This window comes from Sceloporus occidentalis, unplaced genomic scaffold (genome assembly GCF_023333645.1).
Source record: "Sceloporus occidentalis isolate IW3139 unplaced genomic scaffold, rSceOcc1.0.p SCAF_3, whole genome shotgun sequence".
NCBI classification, from domain to species: domain Eukaryota; kingdom Metazoa; phylum Chordata; class Lepidosauria; order Squamata; family Phrynosomatidae; genus Sceloporus; species Sceloporus occidentalis.
Genome location: NW_028316983.1, coordinates 117971385 through 117994690, shown reverse-complemented (window position 1 = coordinate 117994690; position 23306 = coordinate 117971385). Strand labels below are relative to the sequence as shown.

Sequence of the window (23306 nt, the reverse complement as noted above, 5' to 3'; positions counted from 1 at the left end):
CTAGAAATGAACTTTCCCATCCTCTGCATTACTTCAATAAGATTACCCTTCTCTGCCTGAACTCACACATAATAAGTGGGTGCAATTTGGGCATCCCCACTCCCACATTCTGAAGACAATGATGTCAGGCTACTCAACATGCATGGACTTTGAGGAGAAGGAATCACTGCATGGGAGTGCAGGCCAGACCACAGCAAATTGAGCTAAAAGTCCCTTGATCATCAGCTTGATATGTCTCAAGCTGATATGTCTCATGAGCTGCTGATGACAGCTCCAATGATTTGGGTGGTGGAGATCCAGAACATTTGGAACCTTCAAACACTCAGTACAAAAGGAATGAATAGTTCTTTTCTAGGAAGCACCTTACTGATTTTTGAATAAAAGTGTAGTTTGACAGTTTGTAAAGAATTCACACTATTATTTTATGAAACACAAAGAGGAATGTACTCCTTCCTTTTGTAAAGGTTTATAATTATTTATCTACCATATTTTATGTGTTTCGGAAGATTGGTTACTTTAATTTCATTAACTCGGTTATGATTTTTACCATTTCAGCTGTTGGGTTGTGAACTGTTTTGTTTTTGTTTTTTAAATGTTAATCGTGGTTTTGGTAGACCAAACTGCTTCCGATGTTAAATGTAACTTGGCATCTGCTGGGTATGGGTGTTCTTGTATTTTTTTTAATAAAAATTGCATCGACTTCAAAGAAGCTGATAAAAAAGGATCAAGAACAACCATGAGGAAGGAATTCAATGATTTCCCTCCTGTTACGCTACTGAGGAAAATCCCTTTCTGAAACTTGTAGTTGCTTTGCAGGCAAAAAGAAGATAAGAGTGGCACCAATTGTATTTCTTCTTAATTTAAACACTAGCTTCAGAAGAGGGATTTTTCTGCAGGATTGCAACAAGAAAAAAGGGGTTAAATTCCCCTTTCGTACCTATTTCTGTCCCAATAAATAGTTCATTCACAAGTCCTACTGATGTTACTGATGTTAATCTTGCTTTTGATAAACCAAACTATATAGGATGTTAAATATAACTTGTAATTTGCACTTTTATTTTATTAAACTTGCACTTTACATGCAAAGGAGCCTTTATTATCATGCCTAGCTTTGGACTGAATTTCCACTGTATTGACTGAGCAGAAGTACATCAGTGCAGTATCTTTCAACAGATTTTTGTATAGTGAGATAGGAAAGACAGCTTGACCATTAAATTATTTCTCATCTGTCTATATTGGTTGTTAAAAAGATATCTGAAGGCTGTGAAAACCTACAAAGTCTATTGGACTGAAAACAATATTGTGGGAGAAACACTACATACCATGGATGACCTAGGTTCTATAACGCTAGCTTCAGCTTGCTCAAAAATTATTGTCTTTAGCCACTACCTGGAAGGAGGTGTAAATACAGAACTTGCCATTTGGTCACAGAAATGGCAGCTGTGATCATTGTAGAAAGTTGAAAACCTGCCACTCATCCCCAGAAAAGGAACTTAATTACCCAAATTATGACACTCTCTCTCTCTCTTTTTTGTCTCCCTCTCTCTCTTTCTCTCTCTTCCTCTTCCTCTGTTCCTCTTTTCCCCTCCCCAAAATGAAGATTTGGGAACAAAGAAGAATACATTACATTTATGAATGACTTTCTAGAGCACGAATGGGGAGGCATGAAACGTTTTTTGGTAGAAATTTCCAATGCGGACACAATCTCCAATACGCCAGGATTTGAAGGCTACATAGATCTGGGAAGGGAGATTGCTGTCTTGCATTCTTTGCTGTGGGAAGTTGTATGTCAGCTGGACAAGGTAATGGAGTATGGAGACTGGGGAGGGCTAGCTGGATTGCTGACAGTATCCTACTAACAGTAAACTTTATTGTATAGAATTCAGCATGGTGTAGTGGTTTGAGCACTGGACTATGACTATGGAGACCAGGGTTCAAATTCCTACTCAGTCATGGAAATCCATTGGATAACTTTAGACAAGTCACATTCTCTTGGCCTCAGAAGGAGGTAAAAGCAAAGCCCCCTCTGAAAAAAATCTTGCCAAGAATATTGATAGTGTTGCCACAAGTCAGAAAGGACATGAAGACACACAACAACAATTCAAGGAGTATCAGAAAACTCCTTCATGAGAAATTACTAAAGTTAACCTTTCTCTCTTTCTTTCATTTTTTTTAAAGAGTACCTGACCTCCAAATCTATTTGCATTCCTGATCAGACTTTAGGTCAAAGCCTCCTGGTCTGAAGGGTCAGCAGTATGACTACAGATGCTCACTCAAATGGGTGCTAACCATTACACACTTTGGCCTTTGGTTAATCTACATATATTTTCTTCCCTTCACAAATTCTGGTATCCTCTCCTTCCTTTGAATTTTATAGATTCCATTTTAAAACAATTTCGTCTATCGCTTTCTTATTTTAGTTTTGATTCCCTCTTGCTCCTAAGAATTCCTTCTCCGGGGGCTTTGAGCAACTAAGCCTGTGTGATCCTCTACAACATCATGCTCAGTGTTGCAGAAAGAAAGGAGGAGATATGAGGAGGGCAGTGCATGAGCCATAACTAAGAGATTAGGGAACATTATGTCTGCTTAGGGCCTGATGCATACAGCAAAGAAAGAAAGGATGTTAATCTTTGCACATGATTACGCTGCTTTCTGAAGCTAATTCCATCACCCTTCCAAGTTTTTAAACCCTAAGTTAATGTCTAAAACTGTATGCAGTTAAACCATCCTGACTAGATTTTTCCCTTGATGGGACAGATAGTCAATTCTTTTTGATGATGGTGGAAATCATAGTTATTATTGTGTTTGAGAAAATGAAAATTCACTGGTAATTGAATGTACAAATATCATGTGCAAGAACATCATCCTTGTATATTTCGCCTTTGTAAAAATGTAGAGTTCCATGTCTTACCTACCTCCTCCCCCCTCCCATGCTCCCTTGTTTTATGCTCATAGTTGCCCAGCTATTTATAGACAATTTTTTGTTTAAATAAGTTCTCTCTCCAAGTTCACTGGAGTGGCTGCCTGCCTTGACATTACTGTGCTTCCCACTGATTTAGCTGCATGAAGCTACTTAAAGCTGAAGATTTGTTTCAATTGCAGATGAAAAAGTGGGCTGACAATTTGTGAGAGCTGCTCTTGCAGTCAGAATGGCATAAATGTAAACTTGAAGAGAGGTAAAAGGCCAGTTTGACCATTGGACTGTGATTCTGGAGACCAAGGTTCAGCCATGCAAACTCATTGGGTGACCTTGGGCAAGTCACACTCTCCCAGCATCAGAGAATGGCAATGGCAAACCTCCTCTGAAGAAAAATGCTGAGAAAACCCCATGATAATTTTGCCTTAGGATCGCTATAAGCTGGAGATGACTTGAAGGCCCACAATAACAGCAAAATGCCACAACACATTTGTGTTTTCCTTTCTGGTGCAAAGGGTTGAAATTTTATAGTCGTCAATGATGATCAGGCCATATTGGTGGAAATTACTTAGGATTCAATAAAGGAAGTGCTTTAACTGATTTCTATCAGTGTACTTCTTTTTTAAAGCAAAAGAGAAACATAGTGGCCATTCACAACAGCCGGTTAAGAGGCAAAGGCTGATTTAAATAGATGACACTTACATGCGGCACTTCCCCGTGCTTTCTTTGAATGTTCTCACAACCCCCCTGAATGTCAGCATGCATTTCCCTGACTAAAATACCCTCTCTCTGTTTGGAGGAAGGGCTTGGAGATTTCCTTGCAATGGAATGACTCTAGTTACTGGATTTCATTTGCATTTGTAGTGATCGTAGTCTTCCCCATCTTTTGAACTTAGTTTGCTTTGCATGACAAGTTTGCACTGGAATGGCATTCGTTTGGTTTTTATTGAGCATGACCTTTTTATTTTGGGGGGTCAGTTTTTAATTTCTGTTTCCTTTTCTTTCCTCAATGTCTGCTGCACCCTGTTTCGTCTCCTCCATCCGTCTGGTCGCCGTGCTCCTGCTGCTCCATAACAATGCATTGTGGTCCTGCCACATACACCCACACATACAAATGCCCACCTTTCCTTCCAACCTCCACTCTTCCACCTATGTTCATCATTGTTATTGTCATTTTTTTAAAAAAAAAACACTCATTGAAATTCAAACAAAAAAAAACCTGAAATGGTGGATTCCACGGTACTTATTGTCGAATCAGGGTGAAAATTCCTTCCTACAGGCAACAGTAGAAAAACTGGGACCCTTGCCACGCATCCTCACAGACATCGCGAAGGCTACAACAAACCCTACACCAGTTCAACAGCAGTTGAGACGTCTGGCAGATCACAATTCAAGTCCCAACGTCAGCCTCTTGTCAGGGCTGCAAAAAATATTTGAGGACCCTGCTGACAGGTATGCTCTGCCTGAATATTCATAGGTCTCTTTAGTGCTAGAATACACCTGCTCATCTTAAGGTTGATCAGTCATCTCAGGAAACAGTATCACTAGCATTCAAAGTAGCTGGGCCAACTGGCTCTTGTTACAAGCGCCTTTGCTTATAACCAGAGTTTTAAGATGTGAGTACATCTCATGCTCAAATGAATCTTCTAGGCCACAACTGTCTGCTCTGACTTGCAGGCAACTTTCCAAAGCATAAGTCTCTTCTGGCTCTGCTGTGTGAGAGCTGGAGATTTCATAATGGGATCACCAAATGGAGAGCTTATGTTTTGTCAACCTGAACTAGAGCACCTCACCTGAAATCAGAGTCTGGACTATTGTTTTTAGAAAGAGTATCATTGAAAAAGAGGGCACCCTCACATACAGACTGAAGTGATACACTCCAAAATTCTGCCATCTCAATTTACTAGTTCTTTATAATTAATCAGTTCTTTGACACTGCTGTTACTGTTTGTACCAAAACAGTAGAGTGGTAGGGGACAATGTGATAATTGTATATCTTGTAATCAAACTGTATTGCCTAGTAATGGTCTTGGCAAATCTGGCATCTCAAATATTGGGTCACCTATATTAATGGTCTCCAACACAAATAATGCATAAATATGTTTGCAGTACTTCACAGTCACTATCTCAGTAATGCTTGCAACACGCTTTTAAGGTGAACCACTCATATTACCCCTTAGAGTAGGGTGCATTGTGGATCACAGATTAGGCTTCTACCTACTATGCTTCATTAGTTCTAATCGCATAGTAGTCCCTGTCCCACAACAATGACTAAGGGCACTATGCTACATCTTTTCAAGATTCTTTGATGCAAAATGATAAATAGCTAATTGTCTGTGTCACATAAGAATTGCCTTTGATCAACCATGTGAGCAAGCTATACCATGTAAAGCAAACTAGAGCTTTTACTTTAAGCTACAAATTATAATATAGATATGTCTGGGCAGGCTGTATCCATTTTTGTGGCTGTGGTTTTTGTCCCGTAACACAACTTACATCTTTTATCCATACCATAAATAATAGAAAACAAAATGGGGCTATGTTTTTCCCTGTTACTATCTTTTCACACATTCTTATGGGTGAATCTGCCATTGTGAATTTGCTCTAGTGTTTCTGAAATAAAACTGGTGGATTGTGATGGCTATAATAAATTAATGCCAGGCTATTGACAGTTCACTCTTAGCACCTAATGGTTGTGAGAGACAGCTATTGAAATAAATTCCTTATTTCACTTAGGAGTCTTCAGTGTATTTTGGAACCTGTAGCCTAGTAAAATGTCTGACTCTGTTTCCTTTTTAATTGGAAATCACGTACGGTGCATTAATAATTTGTTTCCTTGGCTTCATGTAGTGTGACAGTAGAGCTTTAACTATAGATTCTGACGTACACTTTATTTTCATGCTCTGATATGAAAAAAAAAAACCTGTTGGTTTCTCAGACAACAATGGAACGTCTGAAAAAAAATAAACTGAAAATGGTTCAGATTTGATCAGTTTTGCTATTGTGGAGTCGAAGGCTTTCATGGCTGGCATCCATAGCTTTTTGTGGGGTATTCGGGCTATGTGGCCATGTTCTAGAAGAGTTTCTTCCTGACATTTTGCCAGCATCTGTGGCTGGCATCTTCAGCCAATAGTTTTGCTATGGCTTAAACTGATAGCCTATGTTATATATTTTTCTTCTAAGAGCTGAATAAAAAATAGAGGGAGGTTTAATGCATTGTTGTAGACACCAACCTCTAATATAGCTATTTAAATTTAATACCATTTCTATCTTTCAGTGAGTTGAAGTTGAAGTCTCCGCCCCAAGAAAGTGAAGGTTATTTCAAAGGCAAGTTGCTGTTGATCCAGCAGGCATCATCACGGAGTGTGACTTATTCAGACAAGGATGATGAGACGAACCTGCCCAATGTCCGAAGCATATCACTGATGGATCTTCAGGATCCTAATGCCACACAGTGTGATCCTGGATCCATGATGCGTGATGCTCCTGTACGTTTATCTGGTAGCCAGCTTTCAGTCATCCAGGTGGCAAACATCAAGCAGCTTCACAATACTCCACAGAGTGCTCCCCAAGTTAGGCGCCCTCTGCACTCAGCAGTAAACCAGCAGGGCAGTTTGCAGCCCCTTTCCTTCCAGAATCCTGTTTACCATCTTAACAACCCTCCTCAGCCATTGCCAAAAGTGTCCATGGACTCCAGCTTGGAGAATCTGAGTGTCACCAGTTCCCGAAGCCAGAACAGTGAAGACCTTAAACTCAGTGGACCAAGCAATAGCAGCATGGAGGACTTTACCAAACGCAGCACACAAAGTGAAGACTTTTCCCGTAGGGGCACAGTGCTGGACAAACACATGCCCATCGCTTTACCTCGCCAGAATAGTACTGGGCAAACCCAAATCCGCAAAATGGACCAAGCAGGGCTGGGTGCGAGGGTGAAAGCACCCCAATCCCTTCCTCATAGTGCTTCTCTTCGAAGCACGGGGAGCATGTCTGTAGCTTCTGCCACAATGGCAGCAGAGCCCCTTCAGAATGGGAATCGGTCCAGGCAGCAGTCATCCTCCTCCCGGGAAAGCCCAGTTCCCAAAGTACGGGCCATCCAGCGGCAGCAAACCCAGCAGGTAGGACAGTCAACTCTGCTTGTGCCTCTGACTCTGTTCTCTGTGTAAGAGAAGCAGGAAACTTTGCATTGGACAACCTACAGTCCAGGCAGGTCCTGTAAGAAGCATAGTGGGCAGGGATACATGATTATTATTATTATTATTATTAAACTTTATTTCTATAGCGCTGTAATTATACACAGCGCTGTACAAAGTCGGTAAAATTAGAAGTAAATAAAAGCCTGCCCAAGGCGTACATTCTAAGATAATAACAGTTAAAAGAGGAATAGATAAAATTACCATATAGAGAGGAAAAAACAGAGTAAAAACATCAAATATCAAACAAATCACATCACATCAAATATTGTCAGACAGCCTGATTTTCCTCAGGTGGGGCATGGGCTATCTATATGTGCCATAGTTTGCATCTACCAGAATTGCTTTGTATGTCTTGCATCATATTTACTAAATAAGATCAGTTTCCCAAGTGAAGGAAAAGAAGCGGTTTGGTGATGAACACCTGAAATTTTAGTAGTTCTGTTTTATTAAAAGTGTTCAATATGCATGTGAGAGAGTTTGTGTGAGGGCGAGGGAGGGAGGACTACACAGAGGGAGAAAAGGAACAGACACAATGACAGAAATGAGGAAGCTTTCCCTCAAAAAAATCAAATAAGGTAAAATTGTCCCCCAGACCAGGAAGAAAGAAGGATGGTGATAAAAACTTTACAGAGTTGTCATAAGCAATGTAATGATGTAGGTAAAGCAGGTTGAATGCAGTGTATAAATATGAATCATTATTATCCCTTGCAAGTTTCAATAATTCTACATATTGGGAGTGTTATACTGTCAGGCTTTCTTGACATTTTTGCTGAAAAGTAATGCCAAATACATAAAAATGAATGCTGGTTGTGTAGCCAGTTTGCCTTGTGTGTTGACTATAGGCAAGTATTTAGGATATCATTGCTTGGGTTTGGCCATGAAACTGGCCATTTGAACTGGTGTGTGGGGTACAGCAACAGAATAAGGATGTGCTTTTCCAGAACCCAGTAACTGGTCTTCCAGTGCATGGATCATGTAGATCTGCCATGTGTGTGCACATGTGCATGCCTCCATACTTATAAGCAGTGTTTGCTGATGAAACACCCTTTATTATTACAAACACCCACTGGGGTTGCACTAGTCTCCTTAGGGGGGGTGTTCCTGGAAATGGCTGGAAAATAAACAAGTGCTTACTTGAAGCCAGTAGAAAGGCAGCGAGAACTATGCAACCAGACTATTGTTTCTGCAGGCTGGTAAGGGTCTTTTATCAATATCTTCTTGTTGTCATTGATGCTTCTCTGCAACTTACATGTGAGGACATAAAAACAGAGCCATATACCTTCAAAGAAACTCCTTTCTGTAACTTACTTGATAATCTTAATGCAAGGTTTTATTGCAGTAGTATCCCTGTTGCTCAGAAATGACACACTCCTGTTTCCAATGACTGTGGTGTCAAGTGTTTCCTTCTTTTGGGTGCCTCCTTTGCCTCCATTGCATAGTGTCCCTTGTCAAGTCACATGGTCTCAGCCTCAGGAGAAGGCAATGGAAAACCTCCTTTGAAGAAACTTGCTGAGAACCCCCCCCCCAATGGTAGGTTCTCCTTAGGGTCACCATAAGTCAGAAATGACTTGAAGGTACACAACATGCACATGCACAGCATTGCAAAACCTGAAGGCTAAGAATGTCATTGTGTTCTCAATGGGACTCCTTTTCCACATGCAGCAATATTAGTTTTTACTCCACTTCTAACCCATCTGTTGCTCACTCCTTGGCTTTCAAAGCTTTAGCCTACTGAACACCAGCAGTCTTCATGGATCAGAACTGTTTCCACAAATGTCAATGCATATTTTTAATTGCAAATTTATGCCATGGAATTCTCACCCCTCTCCCCCGCCCAGACAGATTCTGGTGAGTTTCTTTGTAGGCCTTGAGCAGTTTCAGATTCCCTATTCCTTATTGTCTTTTGTTTTCGAGAACAAAGGAGAGCCTTTTACTGGCCTTATAGAAGTCCATTTGTGTGTTGCGTTTCGGTTGAGTAAGTTGGTGGAGAACAAGTGTAGAGAGCTGCAATAGCATATTTATTAGAACCAAATACAAATGACAAAACAGGAAGCTTTCGAGTTCCCAGAACCCTGTGAAGGTGGATATTAAACAAAAAAATTCTCTTGTAGACATCCCCCATAACACTTTCAGGGTTGGCCTTTGTGCAGTGGGCATACTCTGTTAACAGTGATGTAAGCCCAGTTGCTGTTGTGCAAGCGCATACACTTTCTGAGTCAACTTGGGTTTCCCATTGCTCTCAGCCTACTTTCTCCAATAACCTTCTTTAACTAACCGCACAGCTGTAGGGACAAGTGTCTGTTCCAAGCTAGAGTTGTGGCATTCAGTCTCCAGAACACATAGGTACCCTTCCTTGTAGATTCCACTGATGCTAGATTGGAAGCTAGAAATCAGATTATATTTTGAAAGAGTATAGAAGCTAGTTATGGGACATGCCTTCCTAGGCATGAAGTAAAAAATAAAGTCATGGCAGTCCTTATGTTTGCAAAGATAGAGATTAGGCTTAGGTTGCACCCTCCTTTTTTAAAAAAAAAGCGATTTGAACACAACACAGGAGACTTGATTGCTACAGAGAAATCAGTTCCGAAATACATCATGTATTAACAAATATAGCTGCAGCCATGAAATTTGAAAAGTACTTATTTGTAAAAGCAGCTGGGGAATTCACAAGAGAAGTTTACAAGCACCTTGAGGGCCATGTGCATCTAGTGAGGCTTAAAAGGTTGATCAAATTGCTTGAACAATTTTTTTTGGGGTGGGGGGATTACTAGGGATTGGTTTCTGTTGTTGGAAACTGGATGCAGGACTGGATAGAGTTTAATTTGTTGTATCAAAAGAATTTGTTCACCCTGACACAACATTTTAAACTGGTTTTTACATTGGCTTTGCTGTTTTCTCAGCCTTTGTCTGTTCTCTGACTTCAGAGTTAGAGTGAGGACAAAGTAGTTTTTAAAGACAAATCCCAGTCCATTCCCTCTTATCACAACTGTCACTACAAACCGAGCTGGAAGTGAAATCCTGGAACAGCCCTCCTTGTGGTCTCTCCCTCTAACATTTTTTTTTAAAGCAGCAAATGTTCATCTGCTCTACATGTTCATCCATCACTTTTTAAGAGCAGCACACATCTTTTAAAAGGGATGCAAACCTGCTCCAGGGATGACAGTTTTCTAGGGAGGGAGGATTGACAGCACAGATGCTGGTTATCAGATACCCTTTTTTCTCAGTGCTAGTAACCTCAGGATTTCAACACTTAAAACGTGTGGGACTGGTTTTCCAGAGTTCATTTTGGGAAAGGAAAATACATATCGTATTTTTTCATAATGTAAGGGTGCCTAAAACCTGTCCCGCCATTCTGAAGATGTTATGTCTACTGTCATAGCTAGAGTAGCTGTCTGTTTCCTCCTTCGGTCTCATTCTCCTTAGAGGAGTCACAGCACCCCACATCTGAAACAACCCATATGAATGTGAAGTTGTAGGCTTTCATGGCCAGCATCCATAGTTTTTTGTGGGGTTTTGAGGTTTTTCAGCCACAGATGCTGGTGAAATATCAGGAATAAACTCTTCCAGAACATGGCCGCATAGCCCCAAAACACCACCAAAAACCCCATGTGAACTGTGGTATTTTTGTCTTTTCTGGACATCTCAGTTCATCTTAGTAGAAGATATCTCTCTTCTTTATGCACTGTTCTCTGCAGGAGTGAGAAACACAGTCTCTAACTGTAGCTTGGGTTGGCATAGTGTGTAAAGTTGTAATAGTTAATTAATAAATTAATTAATATTTTAAAGTTATTATGATTATAATGCCACCCTGAGATCCTTGGATATAGGATAGGATATAAATGCTTTAATAAAGAAATAAATGGAGCTCGACAGACAGCCCAACAGGTGCGGCTCTGTGCAGCCCCTGGAAGCTCTGGGTTGGGGATGTGGCAACTGGATGCGGCAATAGAAGCCGTGAAATGTGGCGCCATAAGGGGTGCCATAAGGGCCACAGCGTGACCTTATAACATCACTCATGCACAGTGCCATTTAGGCACTGCACACAATGGACGTCATTATGGTGCATGTCATCTTGTACAGGCACATGACAAGATGGTGCCCGGGCGTGCATGTAAATGTTCAGTCCTCGTGCAACCCTAATTCAGGCCCAGGCCAGCACAAAGTACCAGTCTGTACAGGCCCAAATGATAGCACACAATCAAACATAATGCTGGATATAAGCTTTCCACCACATGTTTGTGTCTTTTGCAAAAACAAATCTATTGTTCCTTAATGCTTATTTATAATGCTTCTAGTCAATAGTTCCATGAAAGTGGGAAGAAACCTGTTTGTCCACAGGAATGAGGTCAGCTATTATTGGCTAACCCTAAAGCAACCAGCAGTTTACCCCCTAGTAATCAAACATTCCCAAATTCTCTTTTCTAAGAGACATGAGCTGTTATAATTTCTGTTTTATAGTATAATGTAGTGGACTCAGGCAAATGCAGACACCGTATATGTTTTAGTGAAGTAGGTGCTCTAGAAACAGACAGTAATGGAAATGGAAAGGGAATTTTCCATTTCTCCCTAGATAGGTCCAGGTCTAGGAGAAAGTCTAGAGGAAAGATTAAAACCTAGGGCTGAGCTGCTCCAAAATGAACTGGAGCAAACAAGGGCTATTTATTTGAGATCCAAACCATATGCCATTTTAACAAAAACTTGCCTTATAAGGGCAGCATAATTTGAGGATTTTTATTTAGTTGGAGACTACTTTTGCACAACAAAGAATGGCAAAATGTTAAAACATCAAGTAGTTCAAAAAGTTCAGTAAGTGTATATACCCTGCATGTGACATTAAAATACTGATCCCCACTCCCATTTCTTCTCTATGGGTTCTATACACACAAAATTATTTAATTTCAGTAGTTCTCTTGGAACTATACATGTGTACTTTACCTGCTGAGTTTGCAAGATCTGAGCAGGGCTGTTAAAAACAGGGTTTCTTTGGGGATCTCTCATTCACCGTAAGTCTTGGTGGTCACCATAAATCAAGGCCAGTTTGATGGCACAACAAATGCAAATGTAGACTAAAGAACAGGTGTAGTAAGCAGCATCTTCTGCTACTATGATTTGGTGTTTGATCAGGGCCGCCACTAAAGAAGATTTCGGAGTAGCTGAGATAAGAAAAAAACATTGGTCTGAAAGATTTATTTGTGTTTCACGGATACAAGCATTTTGCAGCAAAGAAAGCCCATCTTATACTTTACTGCAATGAACTCTGCAACTATGGAAGTGAAGGTTGCCCTATCTCTTGTTCATGTGTACACACTATCTATGCCAAAATGGGTCAAATATGGTTAAAAGAATAAGAGGCACTTCACCAGCATCCTCTATTTCTTACAAATAGGGAGATTATTCCACACGTTTTTCTCTCGAACTGGGTATGGGCGTAAACCACTTAAAAATTATTGTTTTCATACTCCTCCATGCCCAGCTCAGAAGCATTGTGTACCTGATCCAGCCTTCTCCCGGACTTTGCAAAGAACGGGAAAATCCTGTTCTTTGCGAAGTCCAGATCGGGTATGCAGTGCCTCCGAGCTGGGTATGGAGGAGTGAGAAAACAACCTTTTTAAGCGATTTATACCCATATCCAGCCCATGCCCAGCTTGGAAAAAAAATATGTGTGATAATCTCCTAGACTGAGATGTGGGAAGACAGCAAAACCTATCATCTCATATTTTTATACACTGTAATGCCATGCTTGGGGAAATAGTTCACAGGAGCTCAAACTATAAAGTAACACTTTCATGCCCAGTTTCAAGCTGTGCTATGTCATTTTCTACACAATGCATGTATGCAGAACATTTCCAGCTGATATTAAGGGCTGACCATTATGTTCCCAAACAGTGCATATGAAATAGTCCAAATTAAGTGATTATCATGCATCTGTTAACTGAATTAACAAAAATATGTAGGATTATTGGCACTTTACTCAGTGATATTCACGTGGGTAACAACTACTTAATTAGCTTTGCCCATTTGCTTCTTTCATGTGCCTATTACTACAGTGGGAGGAGATCATGCTATGTTGTGCTCCTGCTGACATGGTGACCATTGGGTGAGCCAATGGATGGTATTTTTCTCCCTCTGAGAAACAGTGAAGGCATTCTTTTATTTCTTTCCTGTTCTGGTTGTAGATTCAGTCACCGGTGGACTCTGCCACAATGTCACCTGTGGAAAGGACAGCTGCCTGGGTCCTAAACAATGGACAGTATGAAGAAGAGGAGGAAGATGCTGAACAGAACCAAGATGAACCCAAGCACGCAGAAAAGGTAAAGACCGCCATCTACTCTAGATCCTAGCCACAGCTGCAAGAAGTTACCATGAGAGATCTCTACATCTTCAAAGTGAGATACCCATCTCTGTTTTTGAGTTACTACATATACTCAAGTATTACTCTAGAAATTTTAGTAAAAGAAGTGACCCCAAAAAACTAGGTTACCTTATCCACAGGTAAATGTAAGTACTGTACCATATTCAAAAGTTAAACCCCAAACAGCCAGAACAAACAATAAAACCTACATGGACAATGTCCCCTTCCCCTCTACTCCATACCCCCCTTAAAAAAATAACAAAAGATTTCCTGCATATTCTCTAATTGGTTTCCTAAATAATAAGATTATTTCTCCCTCTTTAATCTTACATTTTCCTCTCTGAACTTAACTACTCACAGTAATAGTGCATTTTAACTATTTGCCATAATACTGCCATAATAATGCCATTTATTAACTCATTTACACATACAATTGGGAGGGGGAGGAAGAAGAAGGGGGGAAAGAATATCGATTGCCTAGCTATCAAATCCAATAACACTAATATCTCCATTTAATTGTGTAACATATTCTATAAATAGTTTCCTGTTATCTATAGAAGCCTCTATTCACTTTCTTCTCACCAAGCTGCTTAATTTATCTAACTGAGCCATTTCCATCATTTTTTCCAAGCCATTTCAAACATGTTGGGATTTTGTTGGTTTTTCACTTTTTTGCAAGAACCAGTTTTGCTGCCATTACTAAATACGTTACTAGGTTTCTATATTTCCAATCCTTTTTATCTTCCAGATTTGCCATATTTAGAAGGTAGAATTCTGGCCTCAAACCAATTGTGAATTCCATTTTTTCCCATTTTTTAAAATTAATTTTAAACCGGTATTTCTTTATTCTCCTACACTTTCCCCATAAATGAAAGCAGTGGCATCACTAGGGTTGGTGTCACCCAGTGCAGTAACTCTTGGTGTCACTCCCCCATTGACCTCCTCCCATACCACACTATACAGAATGCTTGGTAATGATTTTTGCACTAATTTTACTTATAAATCGTAATTCCCATATACCACTGAATGTAATGCTAATAGTTGTGGCATAAACAACTAGCAAAATTAAAATTATACCTTCATATTACAATATCATATGCACATCCTAAATGTATTTACATATACATAATGAAGATTTGGTTAAAATGTGATGTTTTTAAAGAAAATTTAAAAAGAATAAAAAATTAAATTTCAAATTTTAAAAAAAATTAAAAATGTAAAATTTTGAAATTTTAATTTCAAAAAATTCTGGGGCCTCTGATTTCTCCTCCCACTGAGCTTCACTCCACTCACACCATCTCTTAAAGCATTTTAAAGGGAAGCAGGTGAATACCAGAGCCCGTTTCTGCCAAAAGGTAGGTGTTTGAGAAACAGTGGTGTCATCGCTCCTTAGGGTGCGGTCCGCACCCCCCTAGTGACACCACTGGGTGAAATAATGTTCCCACTTGTTCTCTACATTTCCAACATACATTAGACCTGTCTTTATACATTTTAGCTAATTTATTTGGGGTTGCATACCAATTATACATCATTTTATAGAAATTCTCTTTGAGCTTATAAGAACAGAAACATTTTTTTCTTTTGCAATCTTTCCATATTTTAGTGAATATTTTTTATTTTATCCAAGTTAATTTTAAGCCCTGAACCCAAACCAAAATCCTGATTGATTGATTTTGTAATAAAGGCCTAATTCCATATAGCAGATCCCCCACTATTATAACCAAATTGTCTGCAGAGGCCTTTTTTGTCTTTGGTGTCATTTTCCATTGCTTTGTCTTTTGCATCCTTTGTTATATTGCCCGAGGTTTTACCCTCAACCTACCCACTGGTCATATCAAAATCCATAATTTTGACCCCAAAACCTCCCCTCAATTTATACATGAGCTCAACTTATACACAAGTATAGATGGTGCTAATAATCTGAATACTGCTGATCTTGCTCTCTTTCATTGTCTAGAAGCTGTAGTCAGGTAGAAGAAGACTAACAGATGGTGGTAACTGAATTCAGACAAGTCATGAGTGCCTCAAGCACTGTTCTGGGGGAGGACTATAGATTGCTTGCAATTAATTCATTGAGTTACTTTTCTTGTATGCTGTTTTGCTCTCCAAAAAGATAGAAAAAATAATTTGCTTTATTTGGTTACCTTCCTTCTTCTTCTCTTCAGTATGAGCAGGAGATAACAAAACTCAAAGATCGTCTGAAGGTATCAAGTCGTCGGCTGGAAGAGTATGAGCAGCGTCTCCTGGTGCAGGAGCAGCAAATGCAAAAACTCTTGATGGAGTACAAGGCAAGGCTGGAAGACAGTGAGGAGCGTCTGCGAAGGCAGCAGGAAGAGAAAGATAGCCAGATGAAGAGCATCATCAGCAGGTAAGGTGGAGAATGCGATTAGGAAAAGGAGAGAGGAACAAGATTATTTGATTTTTAATCTTAATACATTGGCAGCTCTTGAGAAATGTAACCATGGTTTGCTAATGGGAGAATTCTGTTAACTTGCTCAGAGGAGTCTGAGGCAGAAGGTAATAAATCATACAGCAAAGGGCCATGAAAAGAATTAGTAGGAACCAGAACAAACCAATGAGCTTGGGAACTTTATCTGCATTGCCCGTTAACTAGACCATTCCTCCTCAAGAGGATAGTGGAACTGGAATTCAAATGCCATTCCATTTTATTTCAGTTTTTGCGGATGAACTCTTGTTGTGGAGTGTAGGTATTTGTCTTTACTTCAAGCAGATGTTGGAAAAATTTGGAGCTTCTCCTGCTGAACTTTTTGATCAAGAAACAGAATGGAGTGCTTTGGTGTTTTGTTTTTAGATAGTTGCTGAACTCCTCTTTATTTTTGTGGGTGGCCGCAAAGACACTTCAGTTTCTTTCTTTTGTCCTTTGCCCATATTCCAGGTTAATGGCTGTGGAAGAGGAACTGAAGAAGGACCATGCAGAGATGCAGGCAGTCATTGACACTAAGCAGAAAATAATTGATGCACAGGTAAGGAGCAAAGTGTTTTGGCTTACAAGCACTGCAACTAGAAGTCCTCATTGTGTCCTGTGGCTAAGGCCCTTAGGCAACAATTGGAGCCTGCCTAAGGCAAATGGCATGAGTTATTTTCTTCAAGATAGGATTGCTGTTGCCCTACACAGGCTGGAGCAGGTAGAGTCAAAGTAGTTACCCACTGTCCCACATGCCAAAGTATCATGGGGTCAGAGCTAAATGCTGAGCTGCTGCTTTACACTGTGCTCTGATAAAAAGCTTTGGATTGTGACCTTGGTTGGCTTTGGCTTGCCATGACACCCATTCCAAGATGTCTTCTTATGGCACCTGCCTTGGCTGGCATAGAGAGAAGTAGAAACACCTGCAGACATACCTCTCTTTTTTTGCTTTTGGGAGTTGAGTTGGGCAGCTTTGCCTGGGCTTCCTTTGCCTCCTTGTTTGAGTGCTCTCATTTATCCAGCCAGAAGGAAAGAGGATTAAAGATGCACATGAAGTACATGAAGTAATCACTTTGATCTCTTCCTATAAGCTCTGTTTCTGAGACACTGTTAGTGGGGGAATGCCCCTTGCCCTCTGAGAATAGAATTATCTTCTATTTTAGCATTTCTCGTTACTGAATAATCTCTTTCAAAGAGCCTTTCAGCAGCAGCCACATTCCCCTGGCTTTACCAAGCATCAAAGGGCCAGAGCATAGAGTTTGGTCACCGGCTGCTTTTCGTAGATGCTCCTTGATTTTCCCTCACTTTAAGTCTAACCATAAGTGCCTGGCTTTTACTCAAGCTTGTGAATAACTGCCCTTATGTGGCAAGTGTATATCTCCAGGTGAGCTTCAGAAATAGGGGCTTTGCTTCCCCCCCCGCCCCCCAATGCAGTTGCAACGTATACAGGATAGGAGGAAGAATAATTCTCAAAAACTTACCAGCCAGGCTAATTGCAACTACAAAACAGTTTGGTCTCAGCAATCCAGTAGCACAGTGCTGTGGATTGATATTTAAGGGTGGTAACTAAACTGACACCAAATCTCCCATATCCATTGAAGCCATAGAAACATACAATTTAGATTGGGACTCTGACACAACTTCCAGTTTCTTAACATTCATGAGTTATCTTCTAGGTAGAAGCTGGGCAGACACAGAAGGAAGAATACACCAAATCTGCCTGGCAGTCTAGAACCTGGCTGAAGGCCTTGCAATGTGGGGGAGGTCTAGAACAATGCAAACTGGAAGGGCCAAACAGTATCCCTACTACCTTTCTAAGAGCACATGGCCCGCACATTATCCCATCCTGTTGCTCTGGAACAAGGTGCTATGACTAGTGAAATCAGAAGGAGCAGCAGAGAGTTAGCTTTTCTCATCCTGTGTTCAGGGTGTCTTCTCCCCATGTTTTTCCCTTGGCAACCTCTGTTCTTTAGCTAGTCTGTTGTTGCTTGTTTGGGGGAGGGGGAAGCTTAGGTGTCATTGTACCCCTTCCTAACCCCATCCCATAAATTAGTGGAGCTTCATTGTGCGCTGAGCTTCCATTTGTAATTGCAAGTGACATCACCGCTGTGTTAAATTACAGGTCTTAAATGGGGATGAGATAATTCAAGCAGGCAAGTACACCCAATCAATTCTCTAGCTGAGCACCCCCTGCCCTGGCCTGGCACACTCTCCTCCCCCTGCACATTCCAGCTCCTGCCACTCCCTGAACCTCGTGGAGATGCTGTTTGAAACATCCATGGATTGCTCTGCGCTTGCATTTTGAGTTGGGCAGTGTCATCAGGGCTCCCACTCCTTTAACTCCCAGGTTCACACCTTCTGGATTAATTCTTCTACTTTTAAATTTCTTTTATCACACATAGAATTACAACAAAAGCCAAAGCAGTGGCACATGGTCATGTTCATATGGTAAGAAAAGCTGGCTCAGCATTAAAAGGAGATCTACAGCATTATCTCTATGGCAAAGAGAGCTTTTCAGCTGGATCTCACAGTGTTGCCGGCTGTACTCTTGAACCTATAGTGAAAGTGCATTATGCTGGGAGTGTTCTCCTCAATATGATTTGAAATTAATGTATAAAAACAGCATGAACTGTTACAGTAAATGGTCATCCCATCGTCCCCAGATTATTCCCAAATGAGGCCTTGTTAATGTTAGGGTTTTTCAACTGGAAAGTAAAATGGATCTTAATATAATCACATATGCACACACTTCCAGTTTGTGTTCCTGCATTCTAGATTCTAGCTTAACCTATAGTGCTTATCATTCTCAGTAGGTATTGCAAACTTCTGCTTTGCAGATTTTAAAATAACTGTTCTATGAGACAGATGTTTTCAAGAAAGTTTTCCTCTCTGCCAAAACTTCATCAGTTCAAAACAGAACTTAAAACTAGAGCTCACCTGTCATCCTTTGGCATGGCAAATAGGAAAGTAGAGATGTTGCACACACACACCAAAAAAAGGATCACTCCTTTTATCACATGTGCCTTAGACAGTGAATGAGTGTCTACACAGATGTATCCCATCTATGTATGAATCATAACAAGTAACAGTCCGTGACCAAGACCTTCTTTGGATTTTCCAAAGCAACAGAGAGTGAGGAAGTAAGAAGGACTGGTGCTTCCTTTTCATATTGTTGCAAGCTTTGACTATAGTAGAAAAATGTGTATCTTCCCCCTTTTTAGTAAACCTAGAACTGTAATGAGACAAAATAGAAAGCTTCCTTCTCTGAGATGTCCAAACAGCTCAAACTTTGTACCAGGACACACCAGTGTTCAGAGGAAGAGACACAAGGAAAGTGCATTAGCTAAGCGTGAGCCCCAGTTCCCACCCCACCAAGAAGACATCTGAGTGGTTGGAGCTGTAGGCTGCTCCCCATGTTGCTGAAGCTCTCTGTATATGGTGTATCCAAGAAGTTCCCAGCACCTCCTCCCCATTGGAGCAGCCATATATAATGAGTTCTGCATTTCTGAAAATGGCAAGAAGTGGATGCTTCTCTTTATGGTAGTTGGGGACCATGGGAAAAACAGGGTTGACATAAACACTGCTGAATTTTTAAGTTTTTTTTCCAGTGCTCCCCACCTACCATAAGGGGAAGTACCCCACTTGTTGCCATTTTCAGAAATGACATCACCACTGCAGCAGGGAGGAGATTCTGGAAACTTCCTGAATAAGTATATAGCGTATAGGTGTCCTGCTAAAAACCACATCCCATGGCTGGTGGAATGCTCTTGGTGAGTGGTGATGCTGTTATCCAAACTCTCTTCCATTCCCCAGGGCTTGGACATGACCCCTTCAGCAGAGATGGTGCAGCAACAGTGCATTTGACTGTCTCTCCCTTCTGAGGGAAATGACTTTGTTCCTTCCCATGTGTGCCCTCCGTCTGTTCTTTCTCCTTCCTTCATTTGCACTGTGCCATGCAGAGCCATTGCATGCTGCGTCTTTGCTTCTGAGGTGGGAATGCTGTCACACAGCTTTGGGTTTGGGGTAAAATTTCCACTTAGCCTGATACTACTGCCATTTTTTTGGTTGTAAATTAAGGTTGAACCAAAGCAGGCGCTTGTGCCTCTTTCACTTGGTTCCCTCTCTTATAGTGCCAATGGTTTACTAAATGTCTGTTGTTCACATGTTTAGCCATCCATTGTTCCGAAAGCGCCCCCCCCCCCCCCCTCTGTTTCTGAATCAAAAACAGAAAGGCCTTTTTGATTCTGTGGAGTCCTGGAGTAATTGAGCTGGAATGGGTCTAAGGAGCCAGGTGCCCTGTTCGTTTTTCGTGTCTTGTCAGTGTCATCTTCCCCTCACCAGTCACACAAATGTTCCACTTCTCCCCTCTTGCTCCTTCCCATCACTCATAACTTCTTATTTCCAGTTTCTGGCTGCTTTCTCACCTCACTCCATCCTGTGTTGCTGCTGCATCCTCACATGCTGGCATCTGTTTGCAATTATAATTTTCAGTGTACCAGGGCCTGCTGCAAGTCCACTCCCGGAGAGTGTCTCTAGAGGTCCCACCCTGTACATGCTGGAAGGAATCCATTGTTTCATATCCTTCTGCTGCCCTTTTCTGTTTTCCTCTGAACAAAAATGAACCCTTAAATCTCTAGCAAGTTCCCTGCTAGCTTATGCCATAATATTCTCCATGATTCACCAGTAAATTAATCTGAGCTAATTGGCAGCTTCTACAGAACAGATGCTGGACAGCAGAAAGAGGCAGGTTCATCCCTTCTTGCTGCAGAACATGGGCCAGGCTGGACCATCCTAGAAAGAGCTCTTCGAAAATCAGCAATCCCCTTTAAGACACAGGTGATGAGGTTGTGAAGCCAGTCCTGCAATGAAGCTAGACCATTCTGATCACATTCTCTGTGTCTTGTTGCAGGAAAAACGGATCCTTTCTCTGGATTCAGCCAACACACGGTTGATGAGTGCCCTAACGCAAGTGAAGGAACACTACAGCATGCAGGCCCGGAACGGCATCTCCCCTACCAACCCCACCAAGCTTTCCATCACGGAGAACGGTGAATTTAAAAACAGCAGCTGCTAACACCAACTTCTCCCACCAACATTTCCAGCTCCTCATTTCTCCCACCAAACTCCCTCATGCAACTTCAAAGCAGGATGCTTCAGGAAAAAGAGGAGGACTTGGTTTCAGGAGCTGGGCCTCCCATGAAATTTTAGACGTGGGCGTCTCCCAGTCAGCTGCTACCACCAAGCAGCCATGTGAGCATAGGCACATGTGGACATACACATGAATGTGTAGCCTCCTTTTAAAAGTTGCAACTGATAGTGGGGACCACCCTCCCAAGGTTTACGTTGCTGGCATCCAAGACCCCATCCCAAGTGCATGGAGCATGGCTTGGCTTGGGGCCATCTAGGGCCGGAAGGGCATCCACCCTTTCCTGTCCAGCTGAGCAGAGGTGACAGTGGATGCTAAATGTTGAGTGGTGGAGCAGGTTGCTAGGAAGAGAGAGGTAAATGAAATGCTCCAAATGAATCAACAAAGATGCTTGGGGGGATAGCCCTCTCCATATATTTGGTGGTAACATTCAGCACAGCCCCACCATGACTGTATCCATTCATGAGTATGCAGTAGTAGAACGTTTTGGGACCGCCACCTTTGCAAATGCTGAGAGCTACCATTCTAGCATCTTTATTGTCCAGACTTTCTGGGATCCTCTGGGCTTTAACATGGGATACTCTGTGAATGTTTGAGGAAATGTATGTTTTCCCTTACCCTGCCCTGAGAATTCTGATCAAGCAAGGGATAGTGTGCATATAAATTCCTGGCATCTTTCTTAAGAGACGTCCCAAGGCATTCACTCAACTGTTTGCATATTAGTAAAGACAATTCCTTCCCCTTCAGCACTACAAAAATAATAATAATAATAATAATAAATACAAAAAGCTGTTTTTATTTATTGTTTTTTACTTTTGCAGAATTTTTAATTTTTTAGTGATATACAGTAATATGTAAATTGCAACCCCCAAATGAACAAATCCTTCTGTTATCCTAGTTTATTAATAATCTGCACTATATCAGTATTTGTGATTGTACCCTTTTTCAGGTTTGTTTTCGTTCCAAAAAAATTATGAAGAGCCACCAGTTTACTAAAATTATATGTTCACAGTAAACTTGCACAGCTTACACATTAATGAATTTTCCTACATCATTCCTCAGGTAGTGTTACTTCTTGTGCTTCCCATTCTTTTTAACAATAATAATCTTCATAGTTGTTAAGAAGTTTTCTACTGATTCTTTGTGTTTCTTTTAAACACTTTTTCTTGCCTCATTAGAGAGCCAGATTGGATTTTTCAATGGCAAAGCCAACTCACCATGAAATGGGTGCAAGTAAAGTTGTGCTTAGAAACCGCTAGAATGATAACTTGGATTTAGAGCGCTCCCTCTCCCCGCCTCCACTTCAGCTAAGTAATCTGAATTATTTTACCCACTTCAAAATGTGATAAGCCAGTCCTTGCTATATTTGGGGCACCCAATGGCTCATTCTGGTGAGGTGTATCCTGGACCTGTGCCTTCAGTGAGCCTGGATTGAGAAAGGGCACATTGGAAACAGAAGCAGTACCAGGGCTGAATCCTGCTCACTGCTTTTCTCCTGCAACTCCTGCCCCCATCAAATTAGTCTTGCTGCAGTTTGGATAGGTATTTGCTTTATTGCACAAGAATGGCAGGGAAAGGGGTTGGAGTAAAGTCATGTCAGGAAAAGCATTAAAACATCCCACATTTTTTTCTGTAGAATGTCCCCATTCCATCTCTTGTAGCTGCTCATGGGAGACCTAGATATGGGTCTGCTACTACATATCTAATTTGACCTGAAGAGAACTGGTGATAGAAACAAAAGAGGAAAAACTGAGAGGTGATACCCTAAACCCAAACAAACAAGTGTGTAAACAAAAAGTCTAGGGGGAAAGAAAATAGAAAACACAGTAATTTTATTAAAACAGTATGTTGCAATGGGAAGCAAAATGAATAAAGAGAATAAAAAAGCATAAAATATATGCAATCCTATAAAGAGACAGGCTTGTGCTGGCCTGTATGCCATGCCCTAATGTAAACAAGGCTGGTGTTGCCAGTAAGTACTAGGCTTAAAACTGCAAATCCCAAATGGTATAACAAACAGAAGGAGGTGTCAAACATACAGAATGCTAGTGCAATGGCAGATAGATCCCTTTGCACCTCCCAGTAGGTAAAGGGGATAGCACAGTACGCCCATTACCATTGAAAAGTGAACAAACAAAGACCAAACGCGTTTCGACTAGACGTCTTCATCAGTGGTCATGGAAAACTAATATTGCAGCCTTGTAAATCATATCATGTGATATGTTGGGACATCCAGTCGCAGTAAGCATGTTGTTGGTCCTCTTGGACCTAGT

The 23306-nt window shown here is 41.0% G+C and overlaps 1 protein-coding gene across 6 annotated transcripts in view; it reads left to right on the top strand.

Annotated features, from left to right (window-relative positions):
* Window positions 1–22885, top strand: part of LOC149316626 (ras GTPase-activating protein nGAP-like) — a 280129-nt gene extending 257244 nt beyond the window's left edge. For 3 of the 6 annotated variants that reach the window (XM_089515960.1, XM_089515964.1, XM_089515963.1), the window contains 9 exons: window positions 1601–1802; window positions 4176–4369; window positions 6195–7032; window positions 13287–13421; window positions 15628–15830; window positions 16359–16446; window positions 18010–18040; window positions 20797–20935; window positions 21983–22885. In XM_089515960.1, the coding sequence (XP_089372086.1) occupies window positions 1601–1802; window positions 4176–4369; window positions 6195–7032; window positions 13287–13421; window positions 15628–15830; window positions 16359–16446; window positions 18010–18040; window positions 20797–20935; window positions 21983–22010 (1858 nt within the window). In that variant the 3' untranslated portion in view covers window positions 22011–22885. The other 3 variants (XM_089515961.1, XM_089515962.1, XM_089515959.1) reach the window with 3 other exon arrangements.
* The last annotated feature ends 421 nt before the right edge of the window (window positions 22886–23306 follow it).